Here is a 26,345-nt window from a genome sequence, read left to right on the forward strand (position 1 = left end):
CATTGATTTAGGTCAGATCGGGGGGGGAGTTCCAGGTGAGGAGGGAGCTGTGGATGCCCAGCAGGACCAAAAACAAGACCTGCCAAAGGGCATATGAGCTTCTAGCGAGCCAATGGCCATTCACACTTCAGTAGAATTTGCGGTCACTGTCGTACATAGCATTGTAAGGAATGAAGATAAAGCACACACAGCAAAATCCTATACTTCCAGCGGCGGTAGTCCGCAGGAACTGGAGGAGAATCTTATATTATTCAAATATTAATCAGAATTATTCACATCTGTGAATGGTAAACTTGTTCAAGGAGGTCTTTTCATTTCGTGAGTACAGACTAACGTAGTTTTGAGCTGTTTCTGAACACCTGGTTTTATTTTCATTTCAAAGGATTGAGACAAAAATGCAGGCACCTCGCGTTTTACCTGGTGGTTACGTGCTTGAAAAGCAATGCAAAATTCAAAAATGTGTAAATTAAACACATGTGCAACGTCCAAAAATAAGATTTAGACAATGGAATTAAATGTAACATCTCCAAGTTTGCGGATGACACAAAGCTTGCACGTCAGACAGGCCCCCTCACTGTCCATCTTCAAATCCAGTATTAAAACACATTTATACTCTCTGGCTTTTGACCATGCATGAGTCTTTGCTCCTGCTTGTAGTGTTTTTAATATTTCTTTATTTTGAATATCTTTACTTACTCCATCTTTTAACTGTTATTATTGGTGTGTATTAACTTTTTGTCAATGATTAGTGATGTACAGCACTTTGTTGCAACTATGTTTGTTTTTAAAGTGCTCTATAAATAAAATTATTATTATTATTAAAGCTGGATGGCAGTGTGAACTGCGAGGCGGATGCTATGAGGCTGCAGGGTGACTTGGATAGGTTGGGTGAGAGGGCAGATGCATGGCAGATGCAGTATAATGTGGATAAATGTGAGGTTATCCACTTTGGTGGCAAGAACAAGGCAGATTATTATCTGAATGGTGTCAGATTAGGAAAAAGGGGAGGTGCAACAAGACCGAGGTGTCCTTGTACATCAGTCACTGAAGGTAAGCATGCAGGTACAGCAAGCAGTAAAGAAAGCAACTGGCACGTTGGCCTTCAAAGTGAGAGGATTTGAGTATAGGAGCAAGGAGGTCCTATTGCAGTTGTACAGGGCCCTGGTGAGACTACCTGAAGTATTGTGTGCAGTTTTGGTCTCCTAATTTGAGGTAGGACATTCTTGCTATTGAGAGGGTGCAGCATAGGTTCACCAGGTTAATTCCCAGGATGACGGGACTGACATATGATGAAAGAATGGATCATCAGGGCTTCTATTCACTGGAATTTAGAAGGATGAGAGGGATACTTATAGAAACATATGAAATTCTTAAGGGATTGGACAGGTTAGGTGCAGGGAAAAGGTTCCCAATGTTGGGGGAGTCCAGAACCAGAGGTCAAAGTTTAAAAATATGGGATAGGCCATTTAAGACTGAGATCTTAAGTCAGAGAATTGTGAATCTGTGGAATTCTCTGCCACAGGAGGTAGTGGAGGCCAATCCACTGGATGTATTTAAGAAAAAGTTAGATATAGCTCTTAGGGCTAATGGAATCAAGGGATTGGGTAGAGAGCAGGAACAGGGTACTGATTCTAGATGATCAGCCACGATAATTTTGAATGGCGGTGCTGGCACGAAGGGCCGAATGGCGTATTCCTGCACCTATTTACTATGTTTCTAAAATCAAATAAACCAAGCATCGGTATTAAAGGAACAAGCACGTAATTTCATAAATCAAGCATGCGTAAAATGCAAGGTGCTTGTACTTTGCTATCATCAGAGTAGAATCATAGAATTATACAGCACGCAAACAGGGACTGCAGCCCAACTCGTCAATGCGGACCATGAGCCTACTTGTGCTGGTCAAATTTACCTGAATTTGGCCCATGTCAATCTAAACCTTTCCTATCAAATTGTCCAATGTCTTTTAAACATTGTTATTGTACCCACCTCTACAATTTTGTCTTGCACATTATTCCACACGCTACCACCATCTCTGTGCCCCTCAGGTCATCTTTCAATTTTTCCCCTCACCTTAAATCTCTCTCCTCTAATTTTAGACTCCTAAACCTTCAGAAAAATACCGTTCACTATTCACTTTATCTACATCTCTCATGATTTTATAGAGCTTTCCTATCCATGTAACTGTCTAACTGGCTTTCAGATGTTCTAATTGCACCCTACTCAATCACTTCCTTTGGCAGGCCATTCCATTTACCCATCATTAACTGTGTGGAAAATTTGTCCCTCAGGTCCCCTTTAAATCTTTTCCCTCTAACCAGAAACTTACTCTCGGAAAAATGACTGTGGTCATTCTCCCTATCTATGCCCCTCACGCTTTTATAAACCTCTATGAGGTCATCTCTCAACCTCTTTAGCTCCAGGACAAACTCAGTCTCTCCTCATAATTCAAGCCTGCCTGTTTCAACAAAATTCATATGAATCTTTTCTACACCCTCTCTAGCTTAATCACATGGAGTGATAGATCTCAACAGTACTATGCCAGCCAAGATGTACACCTGAGCTAGTCCTGTTTGCCTGTGTTTGGTCCAAAACCCTTTTAGGCATTCCTGTCCATATCTCTATCTATTATTATATAAAACTCTCGCCCCAGATTCCGAAACGGAACTCCGTCCGGCTGCCTGCCTGCCTTTCGATTCGTTCCCGCCGTGCGATGTCACAATGCCCGATGCTCGCAGACGTCCAATCGCGATGCCCGAGGCTCGCAGACGTCCAATCGGAACGGATCCATTTACATGTGCGGCTTCCGGCCTGGCTTCCGGCCACATTTCTTCCATTGATTCCCTGCAACTCCGAAACCGAACGCAGAATCGCCGACGTCTTTTCCATTTCGGTAGAGATTTCACTTTTCTTTCTAAGTATCTGCTCCTCATTACATTCCGTCGTGTTTAAGTACACGTTTTTAATCAAATCCTTCCCCCCCCCCCCCCCAAATATTTCAAAACTAAACTGGCTTCTCACTCATAGATTCAGCTTCAGCACCAGCCCCTGCTGAACGTTCCATCGTGTGATGTCACAATGCCCAATGTTCACATATGTCCAATCGGAATGGATTCATTTACATATGCCTATGCAGGAGCCCAAGCCCATGGTGAACGTTCCATCGTGTGATGTCACAATGCCCAATGCTCAAAGGCATTGTTGCCATAGAGAGGGAGTACAGAGAAGGTTCACCAGACTGATTCCTGGGATGTCAGAACTTTCATATGAAGAAAGACTGGATAGACTCGCCTTGTACTCACTAGATTTTAGAAGATTAAGGGGGTATCTTATAGAAACGTTTAAAATTCTTAAGGAGTTGGACAGGCTAGATGCAGGAAGATTGTTCCCCATGTTGGGGAAGACCAGAACAAGGGGTCAAAGTTTAAGGATAAGGGGGAACGCTGAATCGCCGACATCTTTTCCATTTTGATAGAGATTTCACTTTTCTTTCTAAGTATCCGTTCCTCATTACATTTCGACGTGTTTAAGTGTACGTTTTTAATCAAATCCTAACCCCCCCCTCCCCCCCCCAATATTTCAAAACTAAACTGGCTTCACACCCACAGAAGCTTCACCAGCCCCAGCCCCTGCTGAACGTTCCATCGTGTGATGTCACAATGTCCAATCTTCACATATGTCCAATCGGAATGGAATCATTTACATATGCCTATGCAGGAGCCCCAGCCAATGGTGAACGTTCCATCGTGTGATGTCACAATGCCCAATGCTCAAAGACATCGTTGCCATAGAGAGGGATTACAGAGAAGGTTCACCAGGCTGATTCCTGGGATGTCAGAACTTTCACCACTTAAAAGTGTTGGGCGCTCTCACCCAGGAGACGGCATCACAGTTGCTGCAGTTCCTGCAGAATCCGCCTGCCGTTGGCAAGTACGAAGCCCTGAAGGCGTTGCTGCTGCACACTTTCGGGCTCAGCCACCATGATAGCGCGGCTCGAGCCTATGCCCCGATCCTGGCGGAGTTCCCGGAGATCCTGATCCCGCGATTCCATTCGGCTGCTCCTAAGCATGGGGTGGTGCATCACAGCCTCACCACTGGCCCTCCACTGCATGCTAGGGCATGCCGCCTCCCGCCCGACAAGTTAGCGCAAGAGGAGTTCCAACAGATGGAGGACATGGGGATTGTGCGATGTTCCGACAGCCCTTGGGCTTCCCCACTTCATACGGTTCCTAAGTCATCTGGGGGATGGCGGCCATGTGGGGATTATCGCCACCTGAATACCGTCACAACCGCTGATCACTACCCGGTCCAGCATATCCAGGATTTCACGGCTCATTTGGATGGCGCTACCATATTTTCAAAGGTCGATCTGGTGCGTGGCTACCATCAGATACCCATCCACCCCGATGATGTGCCCAAGACTGCAATCATTACTCCGTTTGGCCTGTTTGAGTGGCTGCAGATGCCTTTTGGACTTAAAAACACCGCTCATGCTTTTCAATGCCTGATGGACTTGGTTGCTCGTGGTTTGAAACATAGAAACATAGAAAAATAGGTGCAGGAGTAGGCCATTCGGCCCTTCAAGCCTGCACCCCAACGCAAAAGTGTAATGCCTCCTCCCCCCCCCCCCAGTTTTTCAAATAAAAACTGGCTTCTCACCCATACAAGCAGCCATTTCGGTAGACATTTCACTTTCCCTTCCAGCTATCCACTCCTCATTACATTTCGTTATGTTTATGTCCATTTTTTTCATTAAAACCTTCCCCCCCCCCCCCGCCCCACTCACTCATTTTGTCGCATCCTGCTGGCCAGCGACCATAACGGCTGCTGGCGCCCGCAGCACAACCTCAAGCGACGCCATTTAAAAACGGCCTTTCGGGAACGGCTCTACTTCGAGGACCACGTCTCCCGTGGGGGCTGCGGGTAGGCAACCGCTGCGTTGGGGCATTACACTTTTAAGGCTCTGTGTGTGGGGATGCTTCGTGTGTGTGATGCCGCCCCGCCACCCCTCCCCCCCCCCCCCCCCCCCCCCCTTGCCGAGACGGACCCGACTTTGACGACTTCAAGATAAGCTATTTTAAGACGGCCGGGACCCGACTTCGACGACCACGTCTCCGCTGGGGGCTACAGGTAGGGAACGGTGTTTATACACTTTTCCAACTCTGTGTGTGGGGGTGGTTAGTGTGTGTGATGCCGCCTCCCCCCCCAAGGGGGGCTACGGGTAGGGAACGGCTGCGTTGGCTAAAGGGATCAAGGGGTATGGAGAGAAGGCAGGTACATCACTCTCCCTACCCCTCCCTCCCTCCCCACTCTTCCACTTCTCTCCCCCTTCCCCTCCACTCTCCCTCCCCACTCTTTCCCCTCTCTCCCCCACCCCTCTCCCTCCTCCCCATCTTCCCCATCCCCCCTCCGCGACATCTCTCTTCCCATCTCTCAACCCCTACCTCGCTCTCCTTTCCCTCCCAAATCTATCCCGTTTCCTCCTCCTCCTCTCCCCTCCCTTCCCTCTTCTCAACCCCCCCCCCCCCCCCCGCAAACGCCGTTGGGGAAACAGACCCAACGGGTCTGCACTTGGTCTAGTAATTATATAAAACTCTGATCTTGGATGTGTGTGGGTGTGTGTGTATAATCACATCTGTTCAACAAAACAATGCTCTAACCGTAACATTTTTATATATTCTGGTAGAGATTTATCCCGTGGACTCCGAAATCCTTACCTGAAAATTTCATGCTTTATTTCTCGATTTATTCATCAAAATCTTCAAAAATCTGATGAAAGAACTTAGAAATAAAACCCGCTTTGCTTTGGCTGATGACGTCACAATAGATCTGTTTTGCGCGGCCTGCGCTATGTTCCATGCGCTGCGAGTGACGTCCCCCCCCACCACTCCCCCCTGTACTCGGGCCCTGGAGCCTGCAGCCGGGAGCCGTCAGCGGGGAGCCAGGTAGTATTGTGTTCGGGAACCAGTGCTCCCCTGTGACGACTCCTCCCCTCCCAGGCTCTGGATTGAAGCTGCTGAACGCGGTCCTTTGGTTGATGCGCGCCCAGCTGCCCGCTCCCCTCCTCCTCTCCCCATTCCCTGCTCCTCTCCCCCCCTGCTCCTCTCCCCCCTCCTCCTCCTCCTCTCCCCCCCTCTCTCCTCTCTCTCCCCCATCCCGCGAATTAATAATATTGATATAATATCAAGGGGGGTGGTTAGTGTGTGTGTGTGTGAGAGGGGTGGTCAATGTGTGTGTGACGCCGCAGGCCGACCCCCCACCCCGCAACTGCGCGTTGAGGGAATGGGACCCAACAGGTCCCACTTGGTCTAGTAACTATTAAAACTCTGATCTTGGATGGGTGTGGGTGTGTGTGTGTGTGTGTATAATCACCTGCTCAAAAAGACGCCGCTCTAACGGTAAAATATTTACATATTCCTGTAGTTTTATCCCGTGGAGTCCAAAATCGTCTTATCTGAAACATTCATGCTTTATTTCTTGAGTTATTTATGAAAATGGTGGCGGGTGCTTTGGCTTGAAGTTGAAAGGCACTATTTACTGCAAATGGTGACGGGTGCTTTGGCTTGAAGTTGAAAGGCACTACACTGCAAATGATGGCTTGTTGCATTGGCTTGAAGTTGAAAGACACTTCTTACTGCAAATGGTGGCTTGGGTGCTTTGGCTTGCAGTTGAAAGGCACTACTTACTACAAATGGTGGCTTGGGTGCTTTGGCTTGCAGTTGAAAGGCACTACTTACTGCAAATGGTGGCTTGGGTGCTTTGGCTTGAAGTTGAAAGGCACTACTTACTGCAAATGGTGGCGGGTGCTTTGGCTTGAAGTTGAAAGGCACTTCTTACTGCAAATGGTGGCTTGGGTGCTTTGGCTTGAAGTTGAAAGGCACTTCTTACTGCAAATGGTGGCTTGGGTGCTTTGGCTTGCAGTTGAAAGGCACTACTTACTACAAATGGTGGCTTGGGTGCTTTGGCTTGCAGTTGAAAGGCACTACTTACTGCAAATGGTGGCTTGGGTGCTTTGGCTTGAAGTTGAAAGGCACTACTTACTGCAAATGGTGGCGGGTGCTTTGGCTTGAAGTTGAAAGGCACTATTTACTGCAAATGGTGACGGGTGCTTTGGCTTGAGTTGAAAGGCACTTCTTTCTGCAAATGGTGGCGGGTGCTTTGGCTTGAAGTTGAAAGGCACTTCTTACTGCAAATGGTGGCTTGGGTGCTTTGGCTTGAAGGTGAAAGGCACTACTTACTTCAAATGGTGGCTTAGGTGCTTTGGCTTTAAGTTGAAAGGCACTACTTACTGCAAATGGTGGCTTGGGTGCTTTGGCTTGAAGTTGAAAGGCACTGCTTACTGCAAATGGTGGATTGGGTGCTTTGGCTTGAAGTTGAAAGGCACTTCTTACTGCAAATGGTGGTTTGGGTGCTTTGGCTTGAAGTTGAAAGGCACTACCTACTGCAAATGGTGGCTTGGGTGCTTTGGCTTGAAGTTGAAAGGCAATTCTTACTGCAAATGGTGGCTTGGGGGTTTGGCTTGAAGTTGAATGCACTACTTACTGCAAAAGGTGGCTTGGGTGCTTTGGCTTGAAGATGAAGGGCGCTACTTACTGCAAATGGTGGCTTGGGTGCTTTGGCTTGAAGTTGAAAGGCACTACTTACTGCAAATGGTGGCTTGGGTGCTTTGGCTTGAAGTTGAAAGGCACTACTTACTGCAAATGGTGGCTTGGGTGCTTTGGCTTGAAGTTGAAAGGCACTACTTACTGCAAATGGTGGCTTGGGTGCTTTGGCTTGAAGTTGAAAGGCACTGCTTACTGCAAATGGTGGCTTGGGTGCTTTGGCTTGAAGTTGAAAGGCACTACTGCAAATGCACTTACTTCCTGTTTGCACTGTATATTGATTTTAGATAAAACACTACCACTTACGGCTGTGTTTTTTGGGTATCTTACTCAGTCCTCCTCTGCTGAGCAGGTGCAGAGAATTCTTCCCATCAATGAAAAATAAAAGTGTTATTAGTGTTTAAAAAATGTTGAGAATCTCTCTCCTGTCAATCACACCATGAAGGCCACACCTTTTCCGGTGGGAGGGGGAGGGATTATAAAACCCGGAAGTGTGGGTGTGGCTCAGTCTCGGCATGATGGGGGAGGGAGGGGTCATGGCACTGTCTGAGCTGTGATTCAACTGAACACACTGAATGCCTATTGAACTGTGAGTTTGGTGTTTTGTGTGGTGTTATGGTGGTTTAACCCTGCATGAAATGGAATGAAACTGCACTTGAATTTGGTGGCCTTGCACCCTGCTTGAAGTGGAATGAAACTGCACTTGAATTTGGCAGCCTTGCACCCTGCTTGAAGTGGTACGAAACTGCACTGAATTTGGTGGCCTTGCACCCTGCTGAAAGTGGTATGAAACTGCACTTGAATTTGGTGGCCTTGGATCCAGCTTGAAGTGGTATGAAACTGCACTTTAATTTAGTGGCCTTGCACCCTGCTTGAAGTGATATGAAATTGCACTTGAATTCGATGGCCTTGCACCCTGCTTGAAGTGGTTGGAAACCACTAGAATTCGGTGGCCTTGCACCCCTGCTTGATGTGGTAGGAAACTGCACTTGAATCGGTGTCCTTGCACCCCTGCTTGATGTGGTAGGAAACTGCACTTGAATTTGGTGGCCTTGCACCCTGCTCAAAGTGGTAAGAAACTGCACTTGAATTTGGTGGCCTTGCACCCTGCTTGAAATGGTAGGACAATGGATTTGAATTTGGTGGCCTTGCACCCTGCTTGAAATTGAATTTCAAGGAATAGCCATGAGTCAACTGCCAGCCCACCAGCCGTGAGTGAGCTGCCAGCAGATCAGGCTTGAGGGACTGAGCTGCCACCCCAAGAACGCATACCAGCGCTCCAGAAAGCCCCCCCACTGGCCGCCAATATTGGAATTGGTGGAGAGATGGAATATAGTATCGGGGGATCAGCCCTCCCTTGTGAACATGGGACCCAATGGGTCCCACTTAGTCTAGTACTATTACTAAAACTCTCATCGTGACCACTTCCCAGGCCTCTCTCCCCTCCTCCCCCATCTCCTCCACGCCTTCCTTTTCTACCCCCCTCCTCCTCTCCCACTACTTCCCTCCCCCCTCCTCCTTTTCCCCATTTCCCCCTCCTCCTCCTTTTCCCTCCCCCGGCCTCTCTCCTCTCTCCCCCCTCCCCCGCCTGTCCCCCTCTCTCTCCAATATCAAGGGGGGTGGTTATTGTGTGCGTGTGTGTGGTGGTTAGTGTGTGTGTACTTACAGCAAAAGGTGGCTTGGGTGCTTTGGCTTGAAGATGAAGGGCACTACTTACTGCAAATGGTGGCTTGGGTGCTTTGGCTTGCAGTTGAAAGGCACTACTTACTGCAAATGGTGGCTTGGGTGCTTTGGCTTGCAGTTGAAAGGCACTACTTACTGCAAATGGTGGCTTGGGTGCTTTGGCTTGAAGTTGAAAGGCACTACTTACTGCAAATGGTGACGGGTGCTTTGGCTTGAAGTTGAAAGGCACTATTTACTGCAAATGGTGACTGGTGCTTTGGCTTGAAGTTGAAAGGCACTTCTTTCTGCAAATGGTGGCTTGGGTGCTTTGGCTTGAAGTTGAAAGGCACTACTTACTGCAAATGGTGGCTTGGGTGCTTTGGCATGAAGGTGAAAGGCACTACTTACTTCAAATGGTGGCATAGGTGCTTTGGCTTTAAGTTGAAAGGCACTACTTACTGCAAATGGTGGCTTGGGTGCTTTGGCTTGAAGTTGAAAGGCACTGCTTACTGCAAATGGTGGATTGGGTGCTTTGGCTTGAAGTTGAAAGGCACTTCTTACTGCAAATGGTGGTTTGGGTGCTTTGGCTTGAAGGTGAAAGGCACTACTTACTGCAAATGGTGGCTTGGGTGCTTTGGCTTGAAGTTGAAAGGCACTACTTACTGCAAATGGTGGCTTGGGGGTTTGGCTTGAAGTTGAATGCACTACTTACTGCAAAAGGTGGCTTGGGTGCTTTGGTTTGAAGATGAAGGGCACTACTTACTGCAAATGGTGGCTTGGGTGCTTTGGCTTGAAGTTGAAAGGCACTACTTACTGCAAATGGTGGCTTGGGTGCTTTGGCTTGAAGTTGAAAGGCACTACTTACTGCAAATGGTGGCTTGGGTGCTTTGGCTTGAAGTTGAAAGGCACTACTGCAAATGCACTTACTTCCTGTTTGCACTGTATATTGATTTTAGATAAAACACTACCACTTACAGCTGTGTTTTTTGGGTATCTTACTCAGTCCCCCTCTGCTGAGCAGGTGCAGAGAATTCTTCCCATCAATGAAAAATAAAAGTGTTATTAGTGTTTAAAAAATGTTGAGAATCTCTCTCCTGTCAATCACACCATGAAGGCCACACCTTTTCCGGTGGGAGGGGGAGGGATTATAAAACCCGGAAGTGTGGGTGTGGCTCAGTCTCGGCATGATGGGGGAGGGAGAGATCACGGCTCTGTCTGAGCTGTGATTCAACTGAACACACTGAATGCCTATTGAACTGTGAGTTTGGTGTTTTGTGTGGTGTTATGGTGGTTTAACCCTGCATGAAATGGAATGAAACTGCACTTGAATTTGGTGGCCTTGCACCCTGCTTGAAGTGGAATGAAACTGCACTTGAATTTGGCAGCCTTGCACCCTGCTTGAAGTGGTACGAAACTGCACTGAATTTGGTGGCCTTGCACCCTGCTGAAAGTGGTATGAAACTGCACTTGAATTTGGTGGCCTTGGATCCAGCTTGAAGTGGTATGAAACTGCACTTTAATTTAGTGGCCTTGCACCCTGCTTGAAGTGATATGAAACTGCACTTGAATTCGGTGGCCTTGCACCCTGCTTGAAGTGGTTGGAAACCACTAGAATTCGGTGGCCTTGCACCCTGCTTGAAGTGGTAGGAAACTGCACTTGAATCGGTGGCCTTGCACCCTGCTTGAAGTGATATGAAATTGCACTTGAATTCGGTGGCCTTGCACCCTGCTTGAAGTGGTTGGAAACTGCACTTGAATTTGGTGGCCTTGCACCCTGCTTGAAGTGGTGGGAAACTGAACTTGAATTTGGTGGCCTTGCACCCTGCTCAAAGTGGTAAGAAACTGCACTTGAATTTGGTGGCCTTGCACCCTGCTTGAAATGGTAGGAAAATGGATTTGAATTTGGTGGCCTTGCACCCTGCTTGAAATTGAATTTCAAGGAATAGCCATGAGTCAACTGCCATCCCACCAGCCGTGAGTGAGCTGCCAGCAGATCAGGCTTGAGGGACTGAGCTGCCACCCCAAGAACGCATACCAGCGCTCCAGAAAGCCCCCCCACTGGCCGCCAATATTGGAATTGGTGGAGAGATGGAATATAGTATCGGGGGATCAGCCCTCCCTTGTGAACATGGGACCCAATGGGTCCCACTTAGTCTAGTACTATTACTAAAACTCTCATCGTGACCACTTCCCAGGCCCTTCTCCCCTCCTCCCCCATCTCCTCCACGCCTTCCTTTTCTACCCCCCTCCTCCTCTCCCCCCTCTCCCACTACTTCCCTCCCCCCTCCTCCTTTTCCCCATTTCCTACTCCTCCTCCTCCCCTCCTTTTCCCTCCCCCGCCTCTCTCCTCTCTCCCCCGCCTGTCCCCCTCTCTCTCCAATATCAAGGGGGGTGGTTATTGTGTGCGTGTGTGCGGTGGTTAGTGTGTGTGAGTGGGGGGTGGTTAGTGTGTGTGTGACGCCACAGGCCGCCCACCCACCCCCCCCCCCCCAACAACAGGCTGAGGGTGCGGGACCTAACGGGTTCCCCTTGGTCTAGTCTATCTATACTATTAATAAACCTCTCATCTTGACCACTTCCGTCTGCGTTGTTTTTAAATTTGTGCAAAAACGGTACCATATATTGCTAGGATTTTTTCGCCACCTTAGTCACCTTACTCCAAGCCAACAAGTTTTGTTCCGATCGGTGTAAGATTACAAAGGTTAGGAAGGTTTAAAAAATCGTGAGATCAGCAGATTGGTTTTCTCGCCTGTCAGTCACCATGAAGGTAACGCTCGTCACCCGCCGGGAAAAAAAGCCCCGGATGCGGGGCTGAGTCCGTGAGCACTTCCGCAAGCCACCTGTCCACAAGTCGCCCGTCCACAAGCCCCCCTTCCACAAGCCGCCCCGAATAAAGGTGAAGCAGCGGAGTGTCGGCTGTGTTTGCGGGCGGGGGGTGTGAGCGCGACAGGCGCTGGGGACGGGAGCAGCTGAGTGAGTCCAGAGCCGGGTCCTGGAACCAGGAATGCGGTCGAGCCGGGGCCAGGAACTGGTGAGCCCACATAACCCCTCCCAAACTCCCCTCCCCATCCCCCACAAACCCTCCAATCCCCACAAACCCCCTCCCCACACACCCTCTCCCCCACAATGGCTCGGCTAGCAGGGGGTGGGCAAATTGCTATTGCAACACGCAGGGCAAGTGCAATTGGAATTTTTTTTAAAGAGCACTGCTGTGGGAGGCACAGGAGTGCTGGAATCTTACGTTCGGGAACGACGAGTTGGAGGACCATGCCTCCCGTGGGGGCTACGGATTTGGGGGAGCAGGTCTGCACTTGGTCCAGTAAATATTAAAACTCTGATCTTGGATGTGTGTGGGTGTGTGCGTGTAATCACACCTGCTCGAAAAAACGATGCCCTAACGGTAAAATGTTTACATATTCCTGCAGAGATTTATCCCGTGGACTCCGAAATTGCCTCATCTGAACAATTCATGCATTATTTCTCGAGATTAATCAAAGATCTGAAAGAACTTAGAAAATAAAACCGACTGGCTTTAGCTGATGACGTCACAATGGCTGCACGGTGTGTTCACACGCTGCGAGTGACGCTGCCCGCTCGCAGCGGCCACGCCCCCCTCGCTCGGGGTCCTCGGGTCCATGGCCGCCTGCCCGCCGCCTCCCTCGAGTCCACATCCGCCCGCATCCCTCTCCCTGTCTCTACCTTCTCCCTGTCTCAAAAAGACGCCTCAAATCAGAAACCCCAGCTCCAAAAGGCAGCAAGCTCCCCTCTCCGTCTCTGCCCTCTCCCTCTCCCTGGAGCCTGGAGCTAGGGAGCATTGCGTTCATTTCCATTTCCATTTACGGGGAAAGTGTGGAGAGAGTGTCCAGCTTTAGGTTTCTGGGCACTCACATTTCAGAAGACCTCACATGGTCCACAAACACCGCCGCGCTGGTCAAGAAGGCACAGCAACGACTGTTCTTCCTGAGGACATTAAAAAAGACTGGTCTGCCCCAACAGCTGCTGACAACGTTCTACCGCTGCACCACAGAGAGCATACTAACGTATGGCATCTCTGTGTGGTATCTCAGCTGCACGGAGGCGGAGAGGAGAGCTCTTCAGCGCGTCGTCAACAGAGCGCAGCGGATCATCGGGACAGAGCTACCAGCCTTGGAGGGCATCAACCACACGCGGTGCCTCAGGAAGGCCCTCAGCATCCATAAGGACTCATCACACCCCTGCCACGGTCTGTTTCAACTACTTCCCTCCGGCAGACGTTACAAGGCCTTCTACGCCCGAACCTCTAGACTCAGGAACAGTTTTATCCCAAGAGCTATAGCGGCTCTGAACCGGCCCTAATGAGTGCCCTCCACCCACTCCCTTTGGACAGTCTCCCTCAGATGGTCACGTCAATCAATTCAGCTTGCTTATTTATGTATTGTATTTATTTACCTTTCTTGTACATCAGTGGAGCTGCACACTAAATCTCGTTGCACTGACGTGCAATGACAATAAAATATATTATTATTATGTTCGGGAACCAGCCCTCCCCTGTGCCGACCCCCCCCCCCCCCCCCCCCCCCTCTGGATTGAAGCCACTGAACACGCAGTCATTTGTTTGACACCCGCCCTGCTCCCCATTGCCTTCCTCCTCATCCTCTCCCCCTCCTCCTCTTCCACCCTCCACCTCCCCCCACCCACCCCCCCCCCCCCAACAACAGGCTGAGGGTGCGGGACCTAACGGGTTCCCCTTGGTCTAGTCTATCTATACTATTAATAAACCTCTCATCTTGACCACTTCCGTCTGCGTTGTTTTTAAATTTGTGCAAAAACGGTACCATATATTGCTAGGATTTTTTCGCCACCTTAGTCACCTTACTCCAAGCCAACAAGTTTTGTTCCGATCGGTGTAAGATTACAAAGGTTAGGAAGGTTTAAAAAATCGTGAGATCAGCAGATTGGTTTTCTCGCCTGTCAGTCACCATGAAGGTAACGCTCGTCACCCGCCGGGAAAAAAAGCTCCCCATTGCCTTCCTCCTCATCCTCTCCCCCTCCTCCTCTTCCACCCTCCCCCTCCCCCCCCCCGCCGCCTCTCCTCTTCTTCCCCCTCCACCTGATTCTCATCCTCCTCTCCCCTCCTCCTCCTCTCCCCCTCTCTCCCTCCTCCCCCCCTTTTCCTCCTCTCCCACCTCCTCATCTCCACCCCCTCTACCTCCCCCCCCCCTCTCCATTCCTCTCCCCCCTCCCTCTCTTCCCTCCTCCTTCACCCGCCCCCCCTTCTCTCCAATATCAAGGGGGTGGTTATTGTGTGCGACGCCGTAAGCCCCCTCCCCCACCGCAACCAAGCGTTGAGGGGACGGGATCCAACGGGTCCCCCTAGGTTTAGTGTTTTTTTAAAGTTGCAATTTGTACCACTGTTGAACGATTAGGGAAGTGAGGGTTGTGGGGAACTGGCACAGAAGGGGACACGAGGTTTAAAACGTTGTGCATTGTGAAACGAGAGGAAGGATTGCAGTTGGAGAGGGAGGTAACTAGGGGTGAGTCTAGGTGGGGCACAGAGAGGGGCAGAAGATGAAGGGGATGTGAGAGGGAGAACAGTGGAGAATTCAATGCCTGAAGAAGGGTCTCGGCCCGAAACATCACCCATCATTTTAGATGCTGCCTGAATCACTGAGTTACTTCAGCACTTGTGTCTATCAAAGCTCATACCGTTGAATTGTAAGCTACCCAAACGTAATATGAGGTGCGTTCCTCCAGTTTGTATTTGGCCTCACTCTTGCTCCTGTTTTCTTGAGTCGTCTTGTTGTTATTCTCCATTGCTGAAGGTGGCCGTGTCGATGGTGGAGCTGACCCTCCGTTCCTGCAGATGGCGCTTGAGCTCCCCGGCGACAGAGGTGCTTTGCCTGCTGGCAGCGAAGTTGTGGTCCCTCCTCCACACCCAGTGCTGTCGCTGTCCGCGCCCCTGGGTCGCAGTGAGCTCCTCCGGATGGCGGCGGCGCTGTCGCTATTCCTCCTCCACACCCAGCGCTGTCGCTGTCCGCGCCCCTGGGTCGCAGTGAGCTCCTCCGGGTGGCGGCGGCGCTGTCGCTATTCCTCCTCCACACCCAGCGCTGTCGCTGTTGTCAGGTGCCTCTGGGTCGCAGTGAGCTCCTCCAGGCGGCGGCGGCGCTGTCGCTGCGGCTGGGTTAGGAGGCGGCCCTCTGCTCCCGGAAGCGGTTGCTGGGCTGCTCAGAGCCCTGGTAACGGAGTCATGGCGTCGGAGCAGGTGTTGCCACCTCTGCCTCAGCAGTTCAAGCTAGTACAGCATCATATGCGCACCGCCCAGGAGCATGAGAAGCGCGACCCGGTGGTGGCCTACTTCTGTAAGTGCGAGCATGGATGGGGGCGTCTCCCTCCTGCTCCCGCAGCTTTTTCTGCCACAACGTCGGGGCCTAACAGTAACCACCCTCCTGCCCTCGTCTCCCCCAATCGGTGTGTGGATGCGGATTGTCATGTCTGGGGGAGAGTGGATGGAGAGATTGGGTGGGGTGTGGGGGGGGGGGGGGGGGGGGGGGGGGGGAAAGAGTGCGCGTACACGCGGGGCGGCTGAATGGCTGGACTTGGACAGGGAGGGTGTGGTAGGTGAGGGTGTTGCTGGTCAGGGGTGGATGGTCTGCCTCTGGGTGGTTGCTTGGAGAAGAATGATCACAAATGCGAAGATTTCATATAAAACGACTTAATTCAACCTGAAACCAGTCGTTAAATGTAAGCCATCAAGGTTAAGTTGTGTGAGATAGTAAATGTGGGTAAATAGGATTAGCTTACATAGGCATCTTGGTCGCATGGACGAGTTGGGCCGAGGTGCCTGGTTCTGTGATGTGTGAATGTGACTCTAGATTGGGAAATCATATTCAAATAATATTTAACTTTTAAATAATTCAATACATAAACAATAGACAATAGGTGCAGGAGTAGGCCATTAGGCCCTTCGAGCCAGCACTGCCATTCAATGTGATCATGGCTGATCATCCTCAATCACTACCCCGTTCCTGCCTTCTCCCCATATCCCCTGACTCTGCTATTTTTAAGAGACCTTTATAGCTCTCTCTTGAAAGCATCCAGAGAACCTGCCTCCACCGTTCTCTGAGGCAGAGAATTCCACAGACTCAATCAATCAATCAATCAACCTTTATTGTCATCTTGCAAAGCAACAATTGTACAGTGCAAAATGAGAAGACATTTCCCAGGGAATACCGGAGCATCGCACATAAAACTTAAACATTTCACACATAAATAAAAACAATAAAAACAATCCAGTCCCTGATGAAACAGTACAAATAGTTAAAAGCAGGTAAAACAGCAACATTAAAATACAGTAAAAACAGTCATTAAAATGTCCAGGGCAGCTGATTTGAGTGGCCAGTGCCAGAGTTATTAAATTGTCAGTGCAAAAGCAGCAGAATCAGGTGGAGTGACTGTTTAGCAGCCTCACAGCCTGTGGCAGGAAGCTGTTTAGCAGTCTGGTTGTGCGGGCTTTGATGCTACGGTATCTCTCGCCAGATGGCAGGAGATCCAGATGTGTGTGGAGGGGGTGCAGTTTGGGCTCTACACCTGCAGAAGGATCTCTTTGCTCCTATATTCGATTTATTTTGTTATAAAGGCCAACATGCCATTCGCTTTCTTCAGTGCCTGCTGTACCTGCATGCTTACTTTCATAGACTGATGTACAAGGACCCCCAGATCCCGTTGTACTTCCCCTTTTCCTAACTTGATGCCATTTAGATAGTAATCTGCCTTCCTGTTTTTGCTACCAAAGTGGATAACCTCACATTTATCCGCATTAAACTCAATCTGCCATGCATCTGCCTACTCCCCCAACCTGTCCAAGTCACCATGCATTCTCATAGCATCCTCCTCACAGTTCACACTGCCACCCAGCTTTGTGTCATCTGCAAATTTGCTAATGTTACTTTGAATCCCTTCATCCAAATCATTGATGTATATTGTAAATAGCTGCGGTCCCAGCACCGAGTCTTGCGGTACCCCAATAGTTACTGCCTGCCATTCTGAAAGGGACTCGTTAATCCCTACTCTTTGTTTCCTGTCTGCCAACCACTTCTCTATCCATGTCAGCACTCTACCTCCAATACCATGTGCCCTAATTTTGCCCACTAATCTCTTATGTGGGACCTTATCAAATGCTTTCTGAAAGTCCAGGTACACTACATCCACTGGCTCTCCCTTGTCCATTTTCCTAGTTACACCCTCAAAAAATTCCAGAAGATTAGTCAAGCATAATTTCCCCTTCGTAAATCCATGCTGACTCAGACCAATCCTGTTACTGCTATCCAAATGTTAGGCTATCTCATCTTTTATAATTGACTTCAGCATCTTCCCCACCACCGATTCAGGCTAACTGGTCTATAATTCCCTGTTTTCTCTCCCACCTTTCTTAAAAAGTTGGATAACATTAGCTACCCTCCAATCCACAGGAACTGATCCTGAGTCTATAGAACATTGGAAAATTATCATCAATGCATCCATGATTTCTAGAGCCACTTCCTTAAGTACCCTGGGATGCAGACCATCATGCCCTGAGGATTTATCAGCCTTCAGTCCCATCAGTCTATCCAACACCATTTCCTGCCTAATGCGGATTTCCTTCAGTTCCTCCGTCACCCCAGATCCCCTGGCCACTACTATATCAGGAAGATTGTTTGTGTCCTCCGTGAAATCAGATCCAAAGTACCTGTTCAACTCGTCTGCCATTTCCTTGTTCCCCATAATAACTTCACCTTTTTCGGTCTTCAAGGGTCCAACTTTGGTCTTAACTAATTTTTTCCTCTTCACATACCTAAGGAAGCTTTTACTATCCTGCTTTATATTCTTGGCTAGCTTACCTTTGTACCTCATCTTTTCTTCCCGTATTGTCTTTTTGGTTATCTTCTGTTGTTCTTTAAACATTACCCAATCCTCTTGTTTCCCACTCATCTTTGCTACATTGTACTTCTTCGCTTTAATTTTTATACTGTCCCTGACGTCCCTTGTCAGCCATGGTCATCCCTTTCTCCCCTTGGAATCTATCTTCCTCCTAGGAATGAACTGACCCTGCACCTTCTGTATTATTCCTAGAAATACCTGCCATTTTTGTTCCCTGTCATCCCTGCTAGTGTATTTTTCCAGTCAACTTTGGCCAGCTCCTCCCTCATGGCCCCATAGTCCCCTCTATTCAACTGCAACACTGACACCTCCGATCTACCCTTCTCCAATTGTAGATTAAACCTGACCATATTATGGTCACTGCCTCCTAATGGCTCATTAACCTCGAGGTCTTTTATCAAATCCGGTTCATTACATAACACTAAATCCAGAATTGCCTTCTCCCTGATAGGCTCCAATACAAGTTGTTCTAAGAATCCATCACAAAGGCACTCTACAAAGTCCCTTTCTTGGGGTCCAGTACCAACCTGATTTTCCCAGTCTACCTGCATGTTGAAATCTCCCATGACAACCACAGCATTACTTTTGCTGGGGTGGGAGATTGCAACCTTCACGTGGTCCGCCCTGTTTCGACGAATGCAATCAACCTGGCATGCACAATCAAATAAGATCAAATAGACAAGTTGGCCTACAACTTTAGGCTGTGCACGCCATACGCAAGAAGAAGATTACTTTTGCTACATGGTAATTTTAACTCCTGATTCAACGCGCCCTATGTGCAGGATACTGTTCAGGGGCCTGTAGATTAGTCCCATTAGGGTCTTTTTACCCGTACAATTCCTTAGTTCTATCCATACTGACTCCACATCTCCTGTTTCAATGTCACCCCTTATGTCACATAGTTTAATATCCACTGTTTTCATGTGAAAAGAAATCTTAACCCTAAATGATCTTGGCCATCATGAAGTTAATGAGAGTGTTAGAATAAAGGATTAAGCAGATAATGTTGTGAAAGGAATTGTTAAGAATTGGGGAAAATATGTTTAAGCAAAGGAGGTGCAAGGCATTTATAAGGCACAGCATTGCTGATTATGGGAGTAATCTGGTGAGAATTATAATAGAATATGAAAAATACAAAGGGAAAGGTTGGCTGAATTTAATACGGTCCTTGACAACAGTCATGAAAAAAATGTGATGCTGAGAAGCTTGGCGCACAAACCAGAAAAACAGTGTTTGTTTTTAATGGTAAACGCTACTAATATAGCCACATTTTTAGTTTAGAGATACAGCGTGGAAACAGCCTCTTTGGCCCACCTATTCTACGCTGTCCAACTAGTTCTATGTTATTCTAGTATTGCATCCTACATGCTAGGGGCAATTTTGCAGAAGCCAATTAACCTGCAAACCAGCACTTCAACTCCCCCTCCCATTCCCAATCCGACCTCTCTGTCCTGGGTCTCCTCCATTGCCAGAGTGAGCAACAGCGGAAATTGGAGGAACAGCACCTCATATTCCGTCTGGGGTCCTTGCGCCCTTATGGCATCAACATTGAATTCCCCCAATTTGGCTAGCCTGTGCTGTCCCCTCCCCTTCCTTCACCCTCTAGCTGTCTCCTCCCACCCTCCCATCCGCCCGCCCTCGGGCTCCTCCTCCTCCCTTTTTCCTTCTTTCTTTCCCCACCCCCCATCAGTCTGAAGAAGGGTTTCGGCCCGAAACGTCGCCTATTTCCTTCGCTCCATAGATGCTGCTGCACCCGCTGAGTTCCTCCAGCAATTTTGTGAACCTGCAAACCTTGATGACTTTGTAATGTGTGAGGAAACCTGAGCACCCAGAGAAAACTCATGCGGTCACAGGGAGAACGTATAAGCTCTGCAGAGACAACACGCATAGTTGGGATTGAACCTAGGTCTCTGGCACTGTAAAGCAGCAACTCTACACTGCTACTGTTCCGCTCTAATGTTCAAACGGTCCTGGGTGTTGTATGCAGTTCATTAAAAACTAACAAATCGGTGTAGTAAGCAAATAGGAATGCAAATGGAAAGTCAATCATTCATTCTGGAGAATTTGAGTCCATTAATAAACATGATAAAATACCTCAATGAGACTTGTTGTATTCAATTTAGGCCTACCATATGAAAGAATCAAGGGTCCCAACCTGAAATGTTTTTTGCTCCAGATTCCATAATCTGCATTCCGTGCACGAAAGAATGTACTTGATTTGGAGGGAGTGAAGTGAAAGGTCGCTAGACTGGTTTCTTGGATTGTAAATTTGCTGCATGAAGAGAAATTCAGTAGATTGGGCCTATTTTCATCAGAATTTAGAACAATAAAAGGACTTCTCAATGAAACTAATTTTTTGCATCTTAGCAAGTCAGATATAGGGAGAGAATAAAAAAATGCTGGAAATTACTGAGTAGGCCTTGGAGTACCTAGTGAATGAGAAACAGCTGGTGATTAGGTTGAAGATTAGTTAACAGGCTGTAAAGGTTGACCAGGCTATTGTTGAATGCCAGAGTGGACTTGCAAAGCGAAATGGTCAACTTCTATTTCTTAAGTTAGTGTATCAATGTTACTTTATCGACTGGTTTGCTTTTTTTAAACACCACTAACTGTGCTGAGGCTCACATTGAAATCAGTTCAGTAGGTTAATCTATGGTAATTGGTTAATTGCACAGGCAGTGATATATCTAGATTTTAAGAAATACCTAATAACTCATTACCCTCATGTTTTGTTTTGGTGCAATATTGCTTAAAACTGATAACTTGTTAGGTGCATTTGAAATGTCAAGCGGAAATGAATGGTCAGAGAAAATTTGGCAGTTACACAAGGAAATACTTGATTTAAGAAAAATGGCACATTTTTTGTCAGAGGTAGATTTTAGGAGGTTCATAATGAGAAAAAAATGGAAGCAGAGATGTTTAGACAAGCATTAATGGTGAGGAAATTGTGTTGAGGTGATTTTATTTGTATTTGCTCTTTTTATAGAAACAGAAAATAGGTGCAGGAGGAGGCCATTTGGCCCTTCGAGCCAGCACAGCCATTCATCCTGATCATGGCTGATCATCCACAATCTGTTACAGGTGCCTGCTCCCATATCCCTTGATTCCGCTAGCCCCTAGAGCAGGGGGTTGGCGACCTTGTTCTGCATAGGGGCCGGACGCATGTCTGTGAGCGGATGGCGGAGGGCCACATCTATCACGTGTACACATGACCCTGCCCCCATCCCGCCCCGGATGGCAGGCATCAAATCACGCGTTCACATAGATCCCGCCACTTCGAGGACGCCACCCGGAGCACTGGCCCCTCGTTACTAGCAAAGATCACAGCCCCACGGTGTTCAAGTCAGCAGGCCTAACACTCCGGAGCGCCAACAAGCTCCGGCTCCGTGATGGAATTCAGTGCTGCATCGCTGTTGAGGCTCTGGCCGGTTTCCAGCAGGAAAGGCTGCGCCAATCCAGTTGGTAGGCTGCGAGGGGGGGGGGGGGGGGGGAGCGAAGATGCGACTCTGAGAATAGACGCATCTCCGATCAGGAAGTGACTGAGAAATGATTTCCCCCACCCGCCCCATGCCCCACATAAAAAAGACTAAGAAACCTTTAAAAACATACTTTTAGACACACTAAAAATAACAAAAAGGGTGAAAGGACGGACAGCTGCTGGCGAGGCTACCACACTTGATGGAGCCACCCGTCTAGTCTAGAATTATAAAATTGATCTGAATAATATTATGAAGTAACTTGGTGATTGGATTTTAGGAGCATGTATGACCAATACTAGAGTTCAGTAACTGAAAAATGTTGATGAAGCATATGTTAATGCAAAAGGAAAAAAATATCCCAACCCAATCCATCTGAGGTAATGTTAGACTATCTAATATCTGTTCACATTGCATTAAGAATATTATGTATTCGTATTTTTAGAGATATTTATGTGACCTCAATAACCATCTCCCCCCCCCATCCTCACCTCCTACCCATCAATCGTCGCATACATCATATAATCCTCTAACACTTTGCCACCTCCAACGGGATCTCACTACCGGCCACAGCTTCCCATCTCCACCCCTTTCTGCTTTCCACAGAGACCGTTCCCACCGCAACTCCCTGGTCAACACGTCCCTTCCCACATAAACCACCTCCTCTCCAGGTACTTCCCCTGCAATCGCAGGAGATGCAACACCTGTCCCTTTACCTCTCCCCTCGACTCCATCCCAGAATCCCAACAGTCTTTCCAGGTGAGGCAGAGGTTCACTTGCACCTCTTCCAACCTCATCTGCTGCATCCACTGTTCCAGGTATCAACTTCTGTACGTCAGCGAGACCAAGCGCAGGGTCGGCGATCAGTTCGCTGAACACCTCCGCTCACTCTACCTTAACCTACCTGATCTCCTGGCTGCTCAGCAATCTAACTCCCCCTCCCATTCCCAATCTGACCTTTCTGTCATGGGCCTCCTCCATTGTCAGAAAATTGGAGGAACAGCACCTCATATTTTGTTTGGGTAACTGACACCCCAGCGGTATGAACATTGACTTCTCTAACTTTAAATAGCTCTTGCTTTCCCTCTCTCTCCATCCCTTCCCCCTTCCCAGTTCTCCCACCAGTCTTACTGTCTCCGACTACATTCTATCGCTGCAAGCCGGCAGCCCTGTCAGCAGCGTGTCTGTTTTTTTCTACTTTTATTGTTTTTTCAGTATGTTTTAATGTATGGTTTTAATGTTTCTTGGTGTGTCTTGTGTGGGGGGTGGTGTGGGCGAGTAAGGGGGAAACAGCTTCGGTCGCCTCCTCCACGGAGAGGTGCCTTTTTCCATGTCGCCTCCCCTGTGGCCTAACAGCAAGGATCGGTGCGGCCTTTCCCGGAGACGCGCCCGGGGCTTCAGCGGCGGGCGCAGCGTGGACTCTCGGCGTGGAGCGGGCGAGCCCTAGCCGGGGCTCGCTGGAGGGGAGCGCTCCGTTCGCTGGCCCTCGGCAGCCTGAGGCCGCAGTCTGCAGAGCTCCGGCCGGCGCGGCGTCCGCAGCCTGGAATCCCTCGTGGGGGACCCAGGGAGAAGAAGAAGCCACCACCGCCGGCCCGCAGCGTACTTCTACCGCGGGCGCGGCGGCGACTTACCATCAGGAGCGGGGTCCCTCGCCAGGGATCCCTGGAGGGGAGCTTCGACTGCCGGCCCTGCGGTCTGCGGTGCTTCTGGCTGCTGTGCGAACTTTAAATCTCCGACCGCCGGCCCGCGGCCTACACCAACTTGAAGCCGCGGTCTCCGGTGGGGGAGGCACCGTTTCAGGACTTACCTGGACTTTTTACCTTGTCTGCACATCTGGACGTCCGCAGCGAGGGCTGTGGAGGGTTGAGGTCCCGACCACGGGGGAAAATGGAGTAGGACTGGCCAATTTATGTGCCTTCCACCACAGTGATGAATGCTGTGGTGGATGTTAGTGTTAAATTTTTAGTGTGTTCTTTTTTATTGAACCGCTGCTGGCAAATTCATTTCACTTGCACTTTATATGCAATGTGACGAATAAAACTGATTGTTGTTGATTGTTGTCCCCTGACATCAGTCTGAAGAAGTGTCTCGACCTGAAACGTCACTCATTCCTTCTCTCCAGAGATGCTGCCTGTCCCTCTGAGTTACTTCAGCATTTTGTATCTGACCATCTACTTCTGTGGATTTAACATTATTTGGATCTGGTGTTATGAACTGAGATTTAAAATAGCAAGAGTGTTCCCGCCGAGCAGGCCAAGCACTCCAGTTAGCCCAGCTTGCCCACCATGGACGTCGACGGGACCCGCGTTGCAAGAGTGAGAAAGGAGCAGCCACCAATAGCTAGATGGGCCATTGATGAGGAACAAAAGTCGTCGAGGAGCGGGAAGGAGTGAGGAAGGCCGTCAGAGAACGAGTAGGGCCGTCGGAAGCTCCTGGCGAGTGCCGCAGTAAGAAGCTTCCAGCGAGCGCCATGCAGCCATCCAAGCGAGGATCTCGTAGCTGGTGGACCCCGCTTTGTCGGCACCCAATATGTGACGACTCTTTGCATACTTTGTGTATGGTATGCAAAATCAAGAATTTCACTGTGTCATGTCACATGTGATAATAAAGTATCATTCATTCATTCAAGAGTGTTTTCTTGTGATATGTACCAAAACAGAACAATGTAATTCTTTCTTGCAGCAGCAGCATGACGGATTTGTAAACAGTACAATGGATAATATGATAATGCTGAACTTTCTGCTAATTTATATTAACCTTGTTAGTTGGTCCACCATTCTCTGTTTAAGTGGTAGGCTATATTCAGATGATACTACTTTTATTGAAGTTGAAAAAACCGCCCGGTGCAACACGGACTTTCCATAGTGGAGCTGGGCGATCCCTTGCCGGGGATCGCCAGAAGAAGTGCTCTAATCATTGGCCCGCGTACTACAACATCCTGAGGCCACGGTCTGCGGAGCTTCTAGCCATGGGCGTGACGTGGACTTTCCATCGTGGAGTCTGGGCTCCCTTGCCGGGGATCGCCGGAGAAGAGCTCCGACCGCCAGCCGGCGGCCCATAACATCGTGAAGCCGCGGTCTCCGGTAGGAAGCGGTCGATTCGGGACCTCCAAGCTGTGGAGTGTGTTCGACCGACGTTGGAGTTTCGAGCATCCCGATGAGAGGGCCTGTACATCGGGCCGTCTGTAACGGCGACTGCGGAGGGTTCATGGCCCCGACCATGGATGAACAAAGGAGGTGGACTAACTGAATGTTATTGCCTTCCACCACAGTGAAGAATATTGATTCCACTGTGGTGGATGTTCATGTTGTACTCTATTGTGTATTGTGCTCTTTTTGATTGTATGGCTGCATGGTAAGTCAAATTCCACTGGTGCATGTGGCACTAAATGTGAACTTGAACTTGAATATCTGTGATTCGATGTAGAATTGAGGTGCCTCCAGTATATTGCAAATGCCAATTTCATGTGACTTACTCCACTTTGTGATTTCATACAACCAATGGCACCATGGCATTTAAAGGAAAGGGAAATAACTTATTTATCTAGATGTAGATTAATACTAGAATTTGTAAGAAAATAGATCTTTAATTAAGACAGGCAGGAAACATGGAGGGTAGAGAACACCTTGCATTGATCTTGTGTAGAATTATAAGAAAGATAATACCTTTTTGCTTTATTAAAAGGTTTTTATCATTCAAAAGTGTAAATCCATTGTATGAAATTCCTTGAATTCATTTTGAATAATATTTGAATTTCAATGGAATTGCCCATAATGGAGTCACAAAAGATATCTTTGCTTTGCTTCAATAGTTACGATGCTCTGGATTATTTTGTCATATTTGCATTACATAATTTGCTGATAATACCGTCACCGGCAGGAATGGGAAGGGGAAGGAGGTACTGCTCCACTGTAATTTGCATTCCCTAAAGCAGATATATTGTAAGCAAAGGCTCCAAATGAATGGAGGCCAATATTTAGATCAGCGCTGAGTGAGAAGGGGATGATATTTCAATCTGAAGGTCAACCAGCCTTTTGGCATGTGTTTAGAGAGAGTAAAGTGAAGACTTGCCTTACTTTAGAAAGATGGTTAAGTACATTGGGTCAAAGATCCTAGTGAGTGTTTTCTCCTAAACCCTCAGTTCTATACAGTAAGTATGTTGAAAGTTTCTGGCTGAGAAGTTGAAATATTGTTGCCTGCAAGGAGAAGAAAAACCTTTGTTAGGAAAGTGTTATGGATCGTGAAAGTTCCAAGGAGCTGCAACCTTTATTCAACATACAACTAATCATATTGCAGTCTTTAGAAAGGTGCCTTATTCCCCACGAGATATTTAAAGGGTGTTATAGAAAGTCATTCATAATGGGTGTATGCTTAATGAGCAGTACCAAGAGGTGTGGTCACGACTTGCTCAATCGGAATTGTTGCAGATTTGTGAGATAGGATTATTGGGGCTGGGAATATCAACATACTGAGTGCAGAAGATTAATTGCTGGAGTACACTACACCATTGTTAAATAAGAATGCGTTTCCTCTCGCATTTTTCTTTTCTTGAGCTCAATGAAGTGATTCATTCACTCTTTAGTTGATCAACAGGCTGACTGGGCAGTGAATCTAACGTAGTTCCAAGCTGTAGTTGACTGTCGGATATATCCCAAATCTTCCTCTTTCACTGTGGAGAGCATCACTTCTACTGTCGCATGCTTGCCATGGT

At 48.4% G+C, this 26,345-nt stretch overlaps 1 protein-coding gene across 1 annotated transcript in view; it reads left to right on the forward strand.

The window, feature by feature from the left end:
• The first annotated feature begins 15,367 nt into the window (after positions 1-15,367).
• The window catches only part of vta1 (vesicle trafficking 1), a 170,184-nt gene continuing 159,206 nt past the window's right edge, over positions 15,368-26,345 (forward strand). Inside the window, exon 1 of the mRNA XM_033026004.1 lies at positions 15,368-15,601. Coding sequence (XP_032881895.1) covers positions 15,490-15,601 — 112 coding nt within the window. The 5' untranslated portion in view covers positions 15,368-15,489. The remainder of the gene's footprint in view (positions 15,602-26,345) is intronic.

This window comes from Amblyraja radiata, chromosome 8 (assembly GCF_010909765.2).
Source record: "Amblyraja radiata isolate CabotCenter1 chromosome 8, sAmbRad1.1.pri, whole genome shotgun sequence".
Taxonomy (NCBI): Eukaryota; Metazoa; Chordata; class Chondrichthyes; order Rajiformes; family Rajidae; genus Amblyraja; species Amblyraja radiata.